Source organism: Hydra viridissima, unplaced genomic scaffold (assembly GCF_058129835.1).
Source record: "Hydra viridissima isolate aposymbiotic clone 2 unplaced genomic scaffold, HvirCarnegie_v1 scaffold_1, whole genome shotgun sequence".
Taxonomy (NCBI): domain Eukaryota; kingdom Metazoa; phylum Cnidaria; class Hydrozoa; order Anthoathecata; family Hydridae; genus Hydra; species Hydra viridissima.
Window position 1 is genome coordinate 37,510,626 of NW_028324300.1, and position 20,380 is coordinate 37,531,005.

General features: G+C 31.2%; 3 protein-coding genes across 3 annotated transcripts; all 3 read left to right on the forward strand.

Moving 5' to 3' along the window:
• The first annotated feature begins 11,016 nt into the window (after nt 1-11,016).
• Nucleotides 11,017-12,364, forward strand: LOC149894824 (uncharacterized). The gene is made up of 2 exons (XM_090066826.1): nt 11,017-11,764; nt 11,881-12,364. The coding sequence occupies exons 1-2, from the start codon at nt 11,726-11,728 to the stop codon at nt 12,313-12,315; spliced, it is 474 nt and encodes a 157-aa protein (XP_089922952.1). The 5' UTR covers nt 11,017-11,725; the 3' UTR covers nt 12,316-12,364.
• Nucleotides 12,365-12,716: 352 nt separating this feature from the next.
• On the forward strand, nt 12,717-15,062 carry LOC149894825 (zinc finger BED domain-containing protein 4-like). The gene is made up of 2 exons (XM_090101278.1): nt 12,717-14,419; nt 14,744-15,062. The coding sequence occupies exons 1-2, from the start codon at nt 13,837-13,839 to the stop codon at nt 15,055-15,057; spliced, it is 897 nt and encodes a 298-aa protein (XP_089957404.1). The 5' UTR covers nt 12,717-13,836; the 3' UTR covers nt 15,058-15,062.
• LOC149894826 (zinc finger BED domain-containing protein 4-like) lies at nt 12,804-13,700 on the forward strand. The gene has a single exon (XM_090079899.1). The coding sequence runs from the start codon at nt 12,804-12,806 to the stop codon at nt 13,698-13,700; it is 897 nt and encodes a 298-aa protein (XP_089936025.1).
• Nucleotides 15,063-20,380: the final 5,318 nt, after the last annotated feature.

Genomic DNA, 20,380 nt, shown 5'->3' on the forward strand with positions numbered 1-20,380 from the left:
CACACACACACACACACACACACACACACACACACACACACACACACACACACACACACACACACACACACACACACACACACACACAAATATATCAAGTGCATGAAAAATACAACACCGGCACAATTTGAGATAAAAATGTTTTGGTGGAGCCAAAAATAAAAATAAGTCGAACTTTTAAAAGTTTATTATAAAAGAACTCTTTATGAATTTAAAACGTCAAATGTTTTTATGGTGTGAAAAATTTAAGTTCAAACGTAAAATTTGTTATTTTTTTGAAAAATAAGTTTAACGAATTTAATCGAATTTTAATTCTGCGCATGCGCTTCTTAAAAGGTTAAAACAAAATAATATATGAGGTATCGCCAAATTTTTTTTGGTATCTTGTAACTTTGTCGGTCAAAATATAAAAAATTGTTTTAAAATAATTTTTTAAATGACTGATAAGGGAATTTGCACTTTATTAATTATTTCTCGTTAACAAAGGAAAGCTCCGATGCATTATGTACATTGTGTTTAATCGTTTGAGAACTGGTCTTCTCATATTTCGTTTACCATCCAAGTCTTTCAAGTTAAACTTTGGCTGGTTCAACCATAATATTTATCTCCACTGATTTTCCGCCATATTTCTGTCAGCCCTGGGGAACTACAAACATGCTTTTGGTTCTTTGCCAATATATATGGTTTTTTTTCTGCACGACAGCAATACAAACAAATCCTGCATCATCCAAGCATTCCCGTGCAGTATTTTGTAAAATATGGAGTTCCAATTTACAAATTGTAAGCAAATAGATTGCAATATATTGCAAGCAAGTAGATTTCTCTTTCAACTGTTTAATACTATTACGATTAGTATTACACTTTGTTCGTCCACCTAAATGCCTAGTTTTAACAATTCCTTTGGTTTTTTATCTATTAACTTTTATACCATTTTATCACCTTTCAGCTTTAGTTTTACTGAAAGTTTCTACAAAACTGTCTTTAGTTTCTACTAAATTTTCCACATTTTATAGCATTTTATGCAATATTAAAGAGTAACTATAAAAAAATGACGTCTCCAAGCAAGCACACAATGTTGAAACAACGTTGAAATAACGTTGATCAACGTCGATCAGCGTTATTTCAACGTTGTTTCAACGTTGTGTGCTTGCTGGGCTTCCTTAAATAAAATCAAAGTTTGAAATAATTAATGATTAAATTGTTGGTCCACGATATTAAACGATATTAAAATAAAAGTTTATCTCGTGAAGATTATAAAAGTTCAAATTGCTTTGTAATTATTTTAAAGTTTTTAAGGTCCCTTAATTTCGGAGTACGGTGTACGTTTCTAGACTGTAAAACGCTTTAATCAAATTGGTAAGGAAGCGTTTTAAACTTGATTGAGGAAATAATTACACGATGAAACTTGAAAATGACATTTTTAAAATGTCATTTAAAATGTAAGTAAATGCAGCATTAAAAAATAAAAGATTTTTTTTTAAAGCAGAATTAAGAATTCAAATAAATAGCTAAGAATAAGATTTAAGACGAGTTTGTAATCAGTGATTCAGAACATCTAATTATAAAGAAAAGAAAAAGATCTTGTTTATACGCAACGCAATATATATATATATATATATATATATATATATATATATATATATATATATATATATATATATATATATATATATATTTTTTCGACCAAAGATGAAATCAGTCCTATATCAAGTTTTCTCTTGTCGCTTTAAGCAGTTTTCTTACTAAGACCAACTTCTTTGGCAATCTCTTTGGAAGTTTTGATATCAAGTTTTAACAGGGTTTTAACTTCATCTCTTTTTTTCAGACTTTTTTTCAGGTCAGGGACTTTTCCCATAGCTAAATACAACCGAAAAAAAATTTACAAGTTTGGAAACTCTTTTTTTAAATAAATTTCCAATTCTTACCAGTAATTGTTGTAATGCCTGATTGTATTACCTGTTTACCTCATGTTGTTTAGATCAACCTGTTTACCTCATGTTGTTTAGATCAACATCAGGTAAACAAGATATGGTAAACTATAAACAAGATTTAACAAAATAAAAACGGTTTGAGAAAAAGCAGATTGGTGAAAGCAAGCTGCCATCTATTGCAAATGAGGAATTGGATGAGACGATGTCAAAAAATAATTTTGAGCCATTTTTCTTCCAAAACTTTTGAAGGCAAGAAAACTGTTATGGAAGTTTTAATTTTTGGATTATCTGAAGAAACCAAATTTTTCGAAATCTGTTTCATTTCTAAATAAACATTTTATATAAATAATGAAAATTGATTTCAAAATCCTAATCTTTTTGCCTTTTAATAAAATAATTACGAGCAGGGGTTGTAAAAATATAAAGACACGCCAAAAAAAAAGACAATCAAAATTCATAGAAGATGAATTTAAAAAAGGTGAAATGTCACCTTATCTAAAACGAGAATAGCCATGCCACCTAAAAAAGATGACATGGCTGTTCGTGTGCAGTATTAGGCTAGGAGTAGCTATAAATCCTATTACTGTGAAATACCCATGGAACTCTCCGATTGAGAAAAGCTCCTTAGGTATTTCACAGTAATAGCATTTATAGCAACTCTTCCCTTGAAATAAAGTATACAAGCATTTCTATGGTTTACATTCAGGTCCGTGAACGTAACCATTAGAAATGCATGTATATATTATTTCAAGTTTTTTTCTTTTACAGTTGCTCAATTGTCGGAATCATCTAGAACGAACAAATAGACAAGAAAATTGAATGCCAAATAAAGAGAACTCCATTGGTTGTTTGAAAGTGTGTTAAAGATGCGAGTTAAGAAAAATAATTGATTTGTTATTGGTTCTTTTTAAGTTGATAAATTTAAATAGCTTAAAAATAATTGTAAAATATTGCCATGGCTTCAGGTTTAAGGATTAGAAATAATTGTAGCATTAATAGAACTTTATAACTCGTTTTTCCCTTCCAGAGGGAATTGATTTTCCCCGAGTTTTCACTTTCCATAGGGAATATTGTTTCCAAGACTTTTTCCTTTCCAATGGAAATGGTTTTAAAGAACATTTCCCATCAAACTGGAATAAAGTTTCTGAGTTTTTCCCGTGGAAATGGGAACGAGTTTCAAAGAGTTTATCCCTTTCAATGAGAGTGAAGTTTCTAAGAGTTTTTCCCTATCAAATGGAAAAACCTTTCTGAATCCTTCCCTTTCAAATGGAAAAATTTTTCCAAGAGTTTTTCCCTTCCAACGAGAGTAGAGTTTCTAAGAATTTTTCCCATCCAATGAGAGTAGAGTTTCTAAGAGTTTATCCCATTTAATGAGAGTAAAGTTTCTAAGAGTTTATCCTATCCAATGAGAGTTGAGCTTCTAACAGTTTTTCCCTTCTGAAAGAAATAGGGTATCTAAATGTTTTTCCCTTCAAAATGGAAGAAAATTTCTTAGAGTTTTTCCCTTCCAAATGGAAACGAGTTAAGAAGAGTTTATCCCTTCCAGTAGTAAAAGCTTTTAAAAAAAACAACATTTTGATGATGTCACAAAACGTGTCATAAACATCTTCGTGCTTAGTGAGACATGTTAAAATTACAGAAAGTTAAAAACTAATTGAACCTTAAAAATAGTTTGACATCTTTTTGAATTCATGCAAATAGGGCTTTAATTCAAGTGTTTTTCATTTCATACTCTCCCTTATAAAATGTTTACTATAAATATAAAACACACCCTTATTATCGAAATAAATTCAGCAGTCGTAACGACAAAAAAGAAGCAAAGAACTTTAAAAAGCTTTTCATATCATCTTGATAAATTAATTCTAAATGATGTATCCATTAATTATTTCATTTTCTTTTTTTGGCATGACAGAAAACCTGTAAGGCTGATGACACTTGAAAACTTATTATTTGTAAATTATGATAATTATATAAAACGTTATCATTATTTTACAAGCAATATGCGTACTTTAAATAGAAGAATGTCTTCATCAAATTGATTAAATTTGATTCTTGACTTTCGTTTGAAATATATTTTGAAATCTGCTTATCAAAAGATTCTTGCTGATAAGTGAAATGATGCAAAACTTGTTGATGAGATGCAAAACATTATTAGAAGCTTATCAGCGGGATTATTGCAGCTGGAACATAATTGCTCCCAATTGTCTGTTACTATATTATTCAATGTTGAAAAAAATCCCCATCAAACGAAACTGTCTCTGACGAAATCGACAGTAATTTCAGGGAGGAGTTTTGTCAAGTGCCTCACATACCATGTGAAAAAAACCACTTGTGAAGACGTTGTTTTTTTCTTATCGTTGTATTCGTTTGTTGAAGTAGAAAAACTGATTGGGATTCTTAAGTACTTTTTAGAATTTTTTTTTTTTAATTTCCAATTTATGCACAGTAACTATTGCTGCATTAATTTGTCGCATAAAAAGAATTCCACTCAATTTATTCTTGAAATCAAACTTTGAACCAAAAAAGTCGTTCTCCTTTTTTTTTTTTACTGAGTGAAAGACAAAGAATAAGACGATCTAATCGATTGGCAAAAAAGTCCTCATGCAGATCAAAGGTTATGACAACTCACAAATAAGCAAAAATATTACGTAGAACTATCACAGTTGAAAACATGCGTTTCGATTGGCGCTTTATACTGGCGAAAATAATCGAAGGTTCGACAAACATGAGGAAGCCCCGTTAAATCAACGTAATCCAATCAAAGTCATTGGAATCGAAAAATCAAATCGTTATTGTTGTCTTTATTAAGAATCTTTTATCCCTTTTAAAAAACAATAATCAATATTGCTAAATCACATCATTACTATTAACAATAAAATACTTGTTATTTCTATAAATTAGATAAAGATTATTGCATTTAATCTAAAAACGATATTGCTTTAAAACTGCATTTGTATCAAGTTAAAGCAAAAAATGCCATGAATTTTGCTTTAGAGAACTCAAAATACTTCTTGACGATACAGAAACTTAGAGAAAAAAAATAATTAAAAAAAACAAAAAACAAATTGCAATCATAAAAAAATGCATCGGGAAACTTTGTTACTAACTAAATGATCATCATGATCAAATGATAGCCTATTATAAATTGATTGCAATCCCCAAATCACAAGAATAAATCTTTATCAAATGTTAAATAAACCTTTTTGACGTTTTGGAAGTATTTTATTCTAATATCGAACTTCTTTTCTCATCTCGGTTTTTGAACAGGCTCAATTTCTATTAAAATATATTTGCTTGCAGGCTATGACGCCAATTTTGGTACAAACTCCGAAGTGAAACTAATTTGGTACAAACAGTGAAATGAAATTGTTCAAAGAAAGTTGCTTTCAGAGCTCAATGCCAAATTAGTCCTCTTTAAGTCCTCGGTCCGTAAGGAAGCGAAACTCAAAAAAATTGCAATCGTTAGCAAGCGTTTTTTTACTTATATAATCTTGAATGCATTGATTAAATCTTCCACAGTTGTTTTATATAACAAAATTCTCTTTCGTTTTCCGAGCTTTTGATATTTTATTTTCGCTAACTTTTGAGAAAAACTCTATCGTCATCAAATTTGATAATTTTAATCACTTTTATATTTTGGTTTAATTTATCAAAACTACCTCACAAAAACTCCTCGAAAGATTTTTTGTGAGGTAATTTTGATAATTAAAAACGGAAACTAGAAACCTCTGTCCGAGTTAGCTCTCGTTGCCTATAAAAACAACACGAACGCCATTTACTTAACCAAAGAAAACACGAAACTTAGCCCAAGCGCAAATTACAGACAAAGACTAAATGGATTTGAAAAGCTTCATCATTTCTCTAATGATCACGGTATGTTTCTCTTTGCCAGCTTTCTAAGAACCAAATTTCTAATTCTCTATTCTATTTTCTTCGATTTTTCTATTTTGTTTTGAATCCAACAGTAAAACTAGTTAACTGATTTAAACTACACTCTTAAGATAAATGCATTTAACAACGCCCTTCCTGTTTACGAAGCTTGCAACCAACTAAGCACTTTAGAAGACCCAGCAAGGTTGCTTAAGATTCTTAGAGACAACTATTACATCGTAAAGCCATTCGAACCATCAGCTGCTGACGAGATACCAGTTGAAACAAAAGATTCCACCATCAGACTCGAGGAAAAGGTAGATGGCGGCAAAAAGAGAGCTTGCGCAACAGTTGCAACTTATAGTGACGATCCCACTAGAATTCCCCAAAGAATATACGAGGTGACGTTGGTAAACGCCGAAGACAAAGAAAAGTACGGTTGTCGCAAGGTCAGAAAACAAATCTATTATTTACGGCTTGAAAACGACTGTCACGAACACTTGCACGTGAGAATGTATGTGATAAAAAGAAAAACGATAACCGTAGCCTATGAAGCAGCAGTTTGAGTTACTACGATTTCAGTTTGAGTATTTATGATATTTATTTTTTTGTTAAACTGAGTATTTATTGTTAAAAAGTATTTAGATATTTGTTTAATAGAGTTATGAAGAAATAAATATTTTACTCATAAAAAAAAGAAAAATGTTTTCAGAATTTCAGCATGAAAAATTTCAGTTTAAGTGATGTATAAAAACAGTTTTATGAATTGCTGCCCTTAAACTTCAATAGGTAGTCAATACCTGATTTGACATTTTGAAAATGGATCAAATTAACAAAAGATGTCTCATTGCACCGATAAACAAAATGTTTAGTTGTCTCTTTTGTTGCTTCTTTACATTAAAATGAATTGGATTTAATTGGAAGTTTTCAATTGAAAACAAAGCAAACCAAACAAAAAGCCACTTCTGGTTTTCAAAATTTATCAACGCATGTGATTGGAAAACAGTTTCTTTCATGCTATCGTGAGTTCATGCAAGAGTATAATTGATTAAAAAACTTTTTGATGCATTTAAACCTTTATATGACATTTAATTTTACTATACAGGTGAATATTAACGTTCAATACTTTGGCGTGTAGACTTAAATTCTGAAGCTCTAACAATATTTTGACCGAAGGGTGATTATTTCAAATGCCTATTTCTAACTTTTACTTACTAGATGATTTATGTGGTCTTCAGGGTTATTTATTGATTAATGCTGCAGCGGCATGCTCGGTATCACTACAATTCTGATTACTAAAGTGATCTGTCTTGTGAAAGTTTTTGAAAGGTCTATTACCAAAACTACATTTGAAAGCTCCTTCTGGTCGGGAACCACAAGATCACAACATATGCAAAACTACTCAACCGGTTATTGACCATCCACTCATCTTAAAGTCGGTTTAAGCATGCTTAACCAAACTAGGACTCCATCGGACATTTATTCCAACATAGGCGGTTGTTGATCCCGAACATTTTACTTTCTCGGGGAATTTAAAGACATTCCCTACCTTTTTTTTATTTCTTTAAATATTATCTAGTAAAGGTATTTGCAAGCAACTTAACTGCAGTTTTGAATTTTCTTTAGTCGCATATAATAGCTTCTTAAGAAAACTATTGTTTCATAAATGACAGCGCACAGTGTGAAATCTGGTGGTCGAAAATAAAAAAATCAATTTGGCTAAAAGTTTTATTAAGAAGACATTGGATAAGGAAAATCCGAAAAATGAATGTTTTAGTTATTCTTTTTTAGAGAGATTTAGTGATTAAGTCAAAAAATCGTACAGCGCATCTTAAGCACTTGTTATTAAAAAAGTATTTGTATGGTAATGAATAAAACCTTCCCCACACTTCTATATATCGTTAGAACATCAGTTAAACGTAGTTTTTAATAATCACCATCAAAAAATACTTTCTTGTGGGCGCAATTTTCAAATTCCCTGGTTAAATCAAAAATTTTGAAAAAAGCATCTTAAACTTTATCTTTATTGGGCATTTAGAAATTTGTTTAGAATTTTATTTTATTGAAGGCGCAATCGAATCTTTGACATGTTTACTAACTCCTGCTAGAGTTTCAATTTCTCATTTCTTCACGCTTTCGAGAGAATTATTATTAAAGAGCAAAATTTTAAAGAATCTCGTTGCGTTAGGAAATGTTTCCCCAATGCGTTTATCTACGCTTTTTATTGAGAGGTATGTCTGGAACGTGTATAAAAAACTTCAGTGCCATTCTCCCATACTCTTCAATAACCATGGTATCGTATCATTAGTTTTTATTATAGAACTAATGACTATCAATAGAAATGAGTATTTGCTGTGCTTAACATTTTAGCTCGTCGAGTTAAAAGCACACATAATTGCGCTAAATCACGTTTCCTGATTTACGCATAAGAAAGTTTATTTACCCTCCGATTTTATTTAAATATCTTATATCACTTTTCACTATTACATAAATGTAGAACTCACTGACGTGGAAAATAACTTGCATAGTGTACACCAGAAAATTAAATTTTGAATATATTTTATTTTTATATTTATGTATGCATGTATGCATGTATGTATGTATATATGTATGTATGTATGTATATATGTATGTATGTATGTATGTATGTATGTATGTATGTATGTATGTATGTATGTATGTATGTATGTATGTATGTATGTATGTATGTATGTATGTATGTATGTATGTATGTATGTATGTATGTATGTATGTATGTATGTATGTATGTATGTATGTATGTATGTATGTATGTATGTATGTATGTATGTATGTATGTATGTATGTATGTATGTATGTATGTATGTATGTATGTATGTATGTATGTATGTATGTATGTATGTATGTATGTATGTATGTATGTATGTATGTATGTATGTATGTATGTATGTATGTATGTATGTATGTATGTATGTATGTATGTATGTATGTATGTATGTATGTATGTATGTATGTATGTATGTATGTATGTATGTATGTATGTATGTATGTATGTATGTATGTATGTATGTATGTATGTATGTATGTATGTATGTATGTATGTATGTATGTATGTATGTATGTATGTATGTATGTATGTATGTATGTATGTATGTATGTATGTATGTATGTATGTATGTATGTATGTATGTACCATAAATGTCTATTATTCTAATAAAAATAACAAGGATTGTTTATTAAAAATTTCTAGGAGGTGAAAAAGCTATTGGTTGATTTTAGTTTTGCGTGATTTGTTCAATTACTTTATTCTTTAGAGGTTACATTAGTAGAAAGGTTCATGGAAGCTGAGTAAGACCTTCAGTTAGAGTTTAAATAACAGTTATAAGTCTAACACTAAACAATGTCGTAAATTTTTACTTACTGATATACAACTGTTGATTTTCAGCATAAAAGAAAACTCGGTTTCTTCTTTTGTTTTTAAAATTTAACTAGAAAAAAAAAATATTGGTTTTGAGCTTATTCAACCTTTAATTATTATCATACGCCTGATCATGAAAACTATGGCATCTTTAGTAAATTTCCAAGCATTTATGTCATGCCAGATCCAATTAACATCTTTAGAGCTCCATTAGTTCCCAAAAAAACAATTTAAAACATGATAAAAAAGAGAGCTCTTGGTTTAAGTGCTTATCTTTTCATGCTCTCTCTTGTAAAGTGTTCGTTATAGATACTAACCCCCTCCCCCCTTACCCCACTTGCTGAAGCAATAAAATCAACAGTCAAAACGGTTCGAATAGAGAATGTTCAAAGAACTTTTAAAATTTTTCAAACTATCTTAATAAATTAATTCTAAATGATTTATATGCGTTATTGTTATTGTTTTTTTGCATAACAAAAAACCTGTGAGACTGTTGACACTTGAAAACCTATTATTGTAATAATTTCTTAAATTATGATAATTTTAAAATATCATTATAACTTTACAAGCAATATACATATTAAAAATAGAACAAGGTCTTCATCCAATCGATGAACTTTGTTTCTTGAGTTTCGTTTGAAATATCTTTTAAAATCTGCTGATCAATCGCATTTTGGTGATAAGTGCAATGGATGCAAAACTTTTTTAGGAGTTTTTCAGCGGCTTTGCAGCAGCAGGAACATAATCGTTCCCAATTATCTGTTACTTTAGCATTTAATGTAAAGAAAAAAAAAAAACCTTCAAAAGAAACTGACGAAACTGTCAGAAATTACAAGGAGGAGTTTTGTTTATTTGCTCTCATACCACTTGTGAAACTTTTTTTTTTTTTTTCCAATTTTTTCTTTTTTTTCTGATCGTTGTATTCGTTAGGCAAAAGTAGAAAAAATAAAGGGGTTTTAAAGTGTTTTAAAAAATAATTATATATTTTTTGATTTTCAACTTATCTCCCCTTGATCTATATAGCCTCAATGAGCGATTTCGTAAACTCCTTTGACCATCTTCTTCTTCTTTGCCGTGGAATTTATTGTTGCATTACTTCGTCGTATAAAAATATTTACACTCAGTTTCTTCTTTAAAAGCATGAAATGAAAGTTTTGAACCAAAAAAATTATTTTTTTTTACTAAGTGAGAGACAAAGAAAAAATGGCTGCTATCGATTAGCATAAAAGTTCTCATGCTGATCAAGGTTAATGACACTCCACAAATGTGCAAAAATATTAAGTAGAACTATTAAGCGTCAGTGTATCGTTTCATTTCCGTATCGTTATCATTCCGATATGATTTTGGAAAAAAAAAAAATTATCGGAATGACGCTATACACAGGCGAAAATAATCGAAGGTTCGACAAACTTGAGGAAGCCCCGTTAAATCAACGTAATCCTATCAAAGTCATTGGAATCGAAAAATCATATCGTTATTGTTGTCTTTATTAAGAATCTTTTATCCTTTTAAAAAAACAATAATCAATATTGCTAAATCACATCATTACTATTAACAATAAAATACTTGTTATTTCTATAAATTAGATAAAGATTATTGCTTTTAAACTAAAAACGATATTGCTTTACACAGATTAATAGCTGCTAAAACTGCATTTGTATCAAGTTAAAGCAAAGAATGCAATGAATTTTGCTTCAGAGAACTCAAAATACTTCTTGACGACAAAGAAACTTGGAGAAAAAGACAAAAAAAAAAATAAAAAAATAAAAGAGGAATTCTGGAACTGCAATTATAAAAAAGTGCATTGGATAACTTTGGCCTATTAAAAGTTGATTGCACTCCCCAAATATCAAGAATAAATCTTTATCAAATGTTAAATAAACTTTTTTAGACTGCGTTGACGTTTTGGAAGTTTTTTATTCTGATTTCAAAAATATTTTCTCATCTCGGTTTTTGAACAGGCTCAATTTCTTCTGAAACCTTATTGCTTGCAGGCTATGACGGCAATTTTGTTACAAACTCCAAAGTTAAACCATTCGGTGCAAACAGCGAAACAAAACCGTTCAAAGAATGTTGCTTTCAGAGCTCAATGCCAAATTAGTCCTCTTTTAGTCCTCGGTCCGTAAGGAAGCGAAACTCAAAAAAATTGCAATCGTTAGCAAGCATTTTTATACTTACATAATCTTGAATGCATCGATTAAATCTTCCACAGTTGTTTTATATAACAAAATTCTCTTTCGTTTTCCGAGCTTTTGATATTTTATTTTCGCTAACTTTTAAGAAAAACTCTATCGTCATCAAATTTTATAATTTTAATCACTTTCAAATTTTGGTTTGATTTATCAAAACTAACTCACAAAAAATCCTCGAAAGATTTTTTGTGAGGTAATTTTGATAATTAAGAATGGAAACCAGAAACCTCTGTCCAAGTTGGCTCTTGTTGCCTATAAAAGCAACACAAACGCCATTTACTTAACCAAAGAAAACACGACACTTAGCCCAAGCGCAAATTACAGACAAACACAAAATGGATTTGGAAAGCTTCATCATTTCTTTAACGATCACGGTAAGTTTCTCTTTGCCAGCTTTCTAAGAACCAAATTTCAAATTTTCTTCGATTTTTCTATTTTGTTTTGAATCCAACAGTAAAACTAGTTAACTGATTTAAACTACACTCTTAAGATAAACGCATTCAACAACGCCCTTCCTGTTTACGAAGCTTGTAACCAACCAAGCACTTTAGAAGACCCAGCAAGGTTGCTTAAGATTCTTAGAGACAACTATTACATCGTAAAGCCATTCGAACCATCAGCTGCTGACGAGATACCAGTTGAAACAAAAGATTCCACCATCAGACTCGAGGGAAAGGTAGATGGCGGCAAAAAGAGAGCTTGCGCAACAGTTGCAACTTATAGTGACGATCCCACTAGAATTCCCCAAAGAATATACGAGGTGACGTTGGTAAACGCCGATGACAAAGAAAAGTACGGTTGTCGCAAGGTCAAAAAACAAATCTATTATTTACGGCTAGAAAACGACTGTCACGAGCACTTGCACGTGAGAATGTATGTGATAAAAAGAAAAACGATAACCGTAGCCTATGAAGCAGCACTTTGAGTTATTACAATTTCAATTTGAGTATTTATGATATTTATTTTTTTGTTAAGCTAAGTATTTATTGTTAAAAAGTATTTAAATATTTATTTAATAGCACAGTTGATATTTTTGGGGATAGTGCCCTTCTAGCTAACCCGAAAAAGCCACCTATATGGGGATGATAGTGGACACATGCATGTGTCCAGAATTGGAAGTTTTGAAATCCATCTATTACGTCCGAGAAAAAAAGATCAATTTTAAGTTGAAAATTTCCCAATTTTTTTACTGTTTCAATTATTTACTAAACAAGCCATAAAATTGAAATGGGTCGTTGGAACGAGGGGTGTCCCGGATAGCTTGTTTTAAATATCCGGCCGGATACCGGATAACCGGATATCTTAAAAGTATCCGGCCGGATATCCGGCCGGATAATTTTTATTTGCAAAACCTTTAACAGGTATTTTATTAAGCTAATTATTCCAAAATATCATAACAGTAAAGATTCTACAATGACAAGTTTTGTTTGGAAGCTTTTTAAAATAAATGATCCTTCTGAATCGATAGCAATTTGCATTCCATGTGGAAAGCAGATAAGCAGGGGATCTAATAATTCTGGTCAAAAATCGTTTTCTACAACTCCACTGCACAATCACGCCAAAAAGTTTCATTTAAAACTGTATGAAGAGGAAAGAGAAAATAATATTGAACCTTCAGCATCTTCAGTTCCACAAGAACATTCAAAAGGTAGCATGCTAATTTTAAAGAAAATGTGTGAAATAAAAAAACAAATGTTTATTGAAGATAGTATTTCATCAAAAAAGATATGGAATATTAATAATGAAAAGTCAAAGCAAATACATAAAAAAATAGCCATGATGATCGCTTTAGATAACCAACCATTCAGTATTACTGAAGATGATGGATTTATTGGTTTAATGGCTCATTTACAGCCTAGGTATTTAATCCCAAGCAGACATTTTTTTTCAGAGAATGCTCTTCCTCAATTGTATGATGATATAAAGAAGAAAGTTTTTAATGAAATTACAAAAGCACAGTCCATAAGTTTCACTTCTGATATTTGGACTTGTTCCTCATCTAATGAAACATTTATTTCTTTATCAGGACACTGGATAAAAAATAATTTTGAACGCAAACATGCTGTACTCTATGCTTCACATTTTCCAGAATCTCACACAGGAATAAATATAGCTGGGCAATTCATCAATATGTTAGAAAGTTGGGAAATTAATTCAAAAAGAAGACATCTTTTAGTTAAAGATGGTGCTGCAAACATGTCTCTAGGAAGTAAACTTGCTCAAATAACATCAGTTCATTGCACAATTCATTTATTACAGCTTGTGATTAAGGATGCAGTTTTATCCCAAAGATTAGTAATTGTTAGCTAAAGCACGTAGGATAGCAGGCCATTTTAATCATTCATCAAAGGCATGTACAGAATTTAAGTTATTACAACAACATCAAAATGAAACACCTCTACTTTTAGTGCATGATGTCCCCACTCGTTGGAATAATGCATACTTAATGTTAGAACGACTTCAGAAACTTAAAAGAGCAGTTCAAATATATTTAGCTGATCATAATGAGCTGCCAATATTCACATCAAATGATTGGAAATTCATTGAAAGTATATTGCATATTTTGAAACCTTTTTATGAACTTACTAAGTTTATGAGTTCTGATGTTTGTAGTTTGTCAACAGTTGTTCCAAATATATGTACTTTACAAAGATTTTTATCAAAAGTTGATCAAAAAGATGATACAGTTCAAATAACAAAACATCTTTTAGCATCTTTAAATAAGAGATTCTTTTCTCAAGATAATCTAGATATTACAAATGATGAGAGATATGTTTTATCCACCATTATTGATCCTCGCTACAAGCTCAAATTTCTTCCTATTGATAAAAGAGAGCAAGCAAGATCAATGCTTTTAGAGGCTGTAGTGAAAAATCAACGAAATAAAAATGAACTTTCACCAGAAGTTATTAATATTGCTACTTGTTCCAATAATTTAACACCAAGCACCAAAAAAAAGAAAGTTGATTTGACAGAAAATGACTTTGATTCTTGCTTTTTAGAACTTGCGGAATATGATGGAAATGGAGGTAAGAACTTTTTTCTGTTTGTAAGAAATTTTACAACAAACTTGTCGTTTAATAGTACTTAAAAATTAAATAAGAATATCAATTGTTATTATTATTATCAAAAACTAAATAAGAATATCAATTTTTCTTATTATTATTATCAAAATTCATTTAATTATTGTTTTATTATAACATATTACTGTATATTATCGACAACAGATGTTAGTGTTATATTTATTTAATACTTCTAAAAGTTATGAAAATTGCTTTGCCAATTTTATCTTATTTCATAAAATATACTTACAAAATTCCTATTTTGTAATTTCATTTGTAATTATTTTTCAGAAAATGATGGTCATATAAATTCAGATCAAGTCTCTCTTGTACAAGTTGCTCAAGAAGTTGATGTTTTCTTTAATCAATCTATTATAGATAAAAACAATGATGCTTTAAATTATTGGAAATATGAAGAAAAGTTTCCACTGCTAAAAGATTTAGCCCTTAAATTATTAGCACCACCAGCATCTTCTGTATTTTCAGAGAGATTGTTTTCTGAATATGGAAATATTTATGAGAAAAAGCGATCAAGGCTGTTACCTCAACGCGGAGAAATGTTGTTGTTTATACATCATAATGCAAATAAATTTACAAATGAGTGATAAAATCTGTAGTTCTTGTGTACAGTTAGTTCTTAATTCAATTTGAATGATATTTTATTGAATCATTTTTTTAATTTCATTTAGATTAATTAATTATTAGATTATTCAAAAAGATGAACACATTAAAGTTTGTGTTCTAGGTTCTGTCATTCTGTCAATTACCAAAGGATTTGATCATGGTTAAATTGTGTATCTTTAAGACTGCAGCAATAGCTTATATAATTTTTTTTCTTATTATTTATAAACATGAAGTATCCGGTATAACCAACCGGATAATTTTATTATCCGGCCGGATACCGGATACCAGATAATATTCAAATCCGGCCCGGATATCCGGCCGGATAACCTATCCGGGACACCCCTAGTTGGAACTTCATGAAATTTTATGGTGTTGTACCTACATTGTATGGCTATCAATGTATAATATTTCATGAAGATATTTTGCATGGTTATAAAGTAATAGGCCAAAACGTTTTACAAAATCATACATTTTGACAATGTTGGTACCAAAAGCTTTTAGTTTTGGTAAAAAAATTTTGTCTGATTGCCTTGAATTTTTGTATGTATACTCTATAGGCAATAGGCAACAACTTTTGTTATTAGAGTTTTGGAATTAGGCCATATGCTTAAAAACTGTGACCACAAAATTATTTCGAGCCCCAAAATTTCCTTATAAAATCGGCAAATCAATTTTCAATGAAAATGACCAACTGAGGAGTCCATTTTGCATTTTTTGCCACCCTGAGCACCAATCAATATAAAAAAATATAGAGCCTATTGAAAATATCAAAAAATTGCAACTTTTAGGTCAGTTTTTAGATTTTCATAAAATCGGCCTTTTTCGTGTGCATTTTCTATGCATAGGTTCAAAATGGAAAAGCAATATGTAACCATAGCTTTTTTTTTGCATGAAAAGCTAAAAAATAAAATTAGATTGTAAAATATAATGGAATGCATGTACACATAACACAAATTGGGAGTTTTTTCCCAATAAGTTAATTTTAAGGCTTCCTCTTCATGCACCTTGGGGCTTTAGTAAAGGTTCAAAGCAGAAAAAAACTTTTAGATGCGATAAAACTTGAATTTTAATTAGTTAAGTCACCTAAAATAGTTGAAATGAAGAGATGAAGAAAACTCAAATATCAGAGGTGAAAGCTTTTAACTCAAAAATTTTATTTTCTTCTTAAATTGATAACTTAAAAATTTACTCTCAACCACAATTTAGGCTTTTTTCTTGGTTCAAGAAACACCTACTTTCTAATTTAATTAAGCAGTTCTAAAATAAGCTGCACAATTTTAGAATTATAAAATGTGAAATTTTGGGCAGAGTAAGACTATTAAAGGTGCTTGCTGCTGCAGTCCACAAGGCATTTTTTAAGTCTAAGAGCGTATTCTGGATAAAATGGGAGTCGTTTGCATTGTTGCCAATGATGAGAAAAGTCTTGATGAGCTGCTTCAACTACCTGTTCGCTGTAAATTCCAAATGGTGACATGTGAAGGTTCACAAAGTCTTTGATGTAGTGAAATACCATATGGATCTTGGGTGTAACACTAGCATTCGGGATGGCAAGGTATGAGTCTTGAAATTGTTGGATTTTGTCCAAAAAGTCATCCTCAAGGTCTGATCCAAAGAAGCTTTTCACTACAGCATCAAACTTCCTGAGCGCTTCGATGAATCCAAAAACTTGGAAAGCCGACTCAGCATCTGCCAACTGTTGAAGCCTATCCACATTCCGAAGAAGTTTGTGAAAATCGTTTCCTTCAAACATGCCTCCATGACAGGGGCTCAGTTTCATGTTAAAAGAAGTTGGCCATTTTTCGGCATTGGGCCATACACTTTTCATCTTCTGAAAAATGTAGTTAACAACTCCAAGCAAAAGATGCAATTTCAGTGGAGGCAAAATGTCCAGAATGGGAGTATCATCAGCTTCACTTAGGATAGGTGGATGGACAACATTGCCGGTGTGTTTTGCCTTAGCAAGAATGGTTCCTGCACTCAAGAAGCTTTTTTAGCTCTCTCTGATGGACCCAAGCGTTCTCAAGGCTCCAGCCTTCTCTAGATTCGTGAAATCAATGCTACACCAAGAGCAAGGGTGAGAGCTTGAGTGAGCTTGACGCCCATAGAGAATGTTGGCCAGTTTCAAGTCACAAGCAACAATGGCCTTCACTCTATCGACTTGAATGAGCGACCAAATTTGGTGGACATTCTCATAAGTCTTGGGAAGCTCTTGTGCAACTGCCACAAGCATCTAGCGCTTTACACCCGTATCTTTTGCAAGCCTGTCAGTCAAGAGACGCTTTTGAGGTGGGGACTCTTTTGTGGCTCTGTCGATGACTCCCAAATAAAACTTCAGAAATCCCTTGCCACCATCGATTCTGATTTTTACAATTCGCTCAGTTGAAACATTCCAAGATGTGCTGATTGTGCCAATAAGGTCAGTGATGTTTTTACAGTGGGCAAGTGTGATCTGAACCAGTTTCACCTTTTGCATCAGAAGCCTTTATATTTGAGTGGGTAAAAAAAACACTCAGTTTTCGACCAGCAGCCAGAAAATTTTTGTTGAAATTCGGCTCAACAAGCTTTGTGCCTGAAGTATGGTTTACTACTCTTGCCAATTTTATCATTCCCACATTAGATAAACCTGTGTTGAGCTGAACATTGACCATGTCTTGTGACTTCAAAGAAGGAGAGATGGTTTTTGGTATATCTCCACTTAGCCCTGTAATTACAAATTGGCTTATGAAACATTTTTCCAATTACTAAATTATTGAGGAGAAAAATCCTTCTTGAATAAAAATATTTGTGGTGTCAATGTAACATTGTTTGAGGTATTCATTATTAAATGAAGCACCTGGTGTCACAGGAAGAGGTGGTTCTCCAGATGGTTTTGATAGCCTTACAGTGCCTTTTGGTGAAGCTGTTTTGCTTGCAATCACCTTTGCAGCAATCTGTTCTGCAACTTTCTCATCTTGAGCAGCTAGGCCTTTGAGGTTTTCACGAAATGTGGATTGGTTACAATTGTGTGGAAAGCCTTTCCCGATGGGACTCAGACAATTTTTGCAGCGCACAGTGGGCCCTTTCTCATCAGCTCGAGAAACATATTGCGGATGTTTCTCATTCAGCTTTAGACGCCCAATCCTGCAGATAAAACAGTCACAGTTTTCGCCACGAGTTTCCAATCTGACACGGATAGACTTAAAGTGATACAGTGATGGTAGAACAACTTCTTTGCCTTCATCTCGCTTCTTCATGATTGGCCGGCATCTATCACATATTCCTTGAGGCACTCTTGTATCACCCAAGTCAAAGATGATGCCATAGATTTTTGACAAACAATCCGCTTGGAATGAAGTTATTTGCCTGGTGCACTTTTTAAGGCAAGTTAGACAGATAATTTTTCTGTTCTCCTCGTGACCTCTTGCATGATTTAGCATTGTGAGAAATTGCTTAGTCTCCTGTAAATGCAACAGTATTCAAATAGTTTTATCAGTCTTGAAATTTAAACTGAAATTTAAAAAGAAAGAAAAGAAAGAAAAGAAAGAAAAGAAAGAAAAGAAAGAAAAGAAAGAAAAGAAAGAAAAGAAAGAAAAGAAAGAAAAGAAAGAAAAGAAAGAAAAGAAAGAAAAGAAAGAAAAGAAAGAAAAGAAAGAAAAGAAAGAAAAGAAAGAAAAGAAAGAAAAGAAAAGAAAGAAAAGAAAGAAAAGAAAGAAAGAAAAGAAAGAAAAGAAAGAAAGAAAAGAAAGAAAAGAAAGAAAAGAAAGAAAGAAAGACAGAAAGAAAGAAAAGAAAGAAAAGAAAGGAAAGAAAGAAAAGAAAGAAAAGAAAGAAAGAAAAGAAAGAAAAGAAAGAAAAGAAAGGAAAGAAAGAAAAGAAAGAAAAGAAAGAAAGAAAAGAAAGAAAAGAAAGAAAAGAAAGAAAAGAAAGAAAAGAAAGAAAAGAAAGAAAAGAAAGAAAAGAAAGAAAAGAAAGAAAAGAAAGAAAAGAAAGAAAAGAAAGAAAAGAAAGAAAAGAAAGAAAAGAAAGAAAAGAAAGAAAGAAAAGAAAGAAAGAAAAGAAAGAAAAGAAAGAAAGAAAGACAGAAAGAAATAATATAGGCCTAGTCACCAGTATCAAATTTCGAAAGAAGAAATTTATTTCTATGCCTGCATTTTGAAACCAATTCGTTCTTCTTATTCAATAAGGTACCTTCATTAAACATAATAATCATGTACTTCTCATGCAGGCATAGCAAGCAACATTTTGTGGCCGGGTTGTACGGTTTGCAATGTTTGATTATCTTCCAATTAACAATAGGTGTGAAATTTTCTTCTTTTATTTTCCATAATTCTTTCGATAGTTCTGTGTCGTTCTTGTATTTTTCAATGTTAAAGGATTTTTGGTGGTTTGCGTATCTTAGTTTGAAAGGTGTTTCGCTGATGCCGTAATATATTTTTTCTTTCATTACTGGGTTGCTGGAGGAGATCGTGGCTTGGTAGACTATGTTTTTTGTAAGGCAATTTTGATGTAAAAGACACTTAGTTTTATCGATGCAATTACAGGTTTTTTCTCTAATATCGGGGTTTTTTTGCTGGTTTTTTTGCAGAATGGTTTTGTTGTGGGAATTTATGATGACTTTTATGTTCGGCATGCAGCTGTAGCTCACTTTAATGTAATTTCTATTGAAAATCTTATAAAGTTTGTGGTTTACTGGGAAATTCTGGTCGATCGGGTTTAAAAACCGCTTTCCTATATTTGTGGAAACATTTTTGCTGAACCAGATAATTTTAGGCATGAAACTTTAAGTACCATACATAGTTGTTGTTTCTTCGTTTTATATATATATATATATATATATATATATATATATATATATATATATATATATATATATATATATATATATTGCTCTATTTATACAAAATATTGAGCACTCTTATACGAACACGAGATTAGCTACTAAGCAATACAGTAATAATATATACTTTTCAATAAAAATAAGACCTGTTGCTTATAGAATAAAGAAAAATAGAAACAGAAAGAGGAAGGAGAAGGGAGAACAGCCACATCATTATAAGAAAAAAGAAAACAAACCAAAACTTTCAGTTGTTGACAAAGTAAAAATAAAAAAGAAATAACCAACTTTCGATTATATAAATGCAGACATTCTCCAAAATCAGCAGAGGGATAAAATACTTGTTTGTAGTTATTGATACTTTCTATTAACACTGGTACCTTGTTTCATTAAATATAAAAGAAGAAAAAACATTCACTGAAGCATTTAAAAAGTTATCCAATATTTGGATTATCCGAATTCGTTAAACTCATGAACCGATGATTATGATC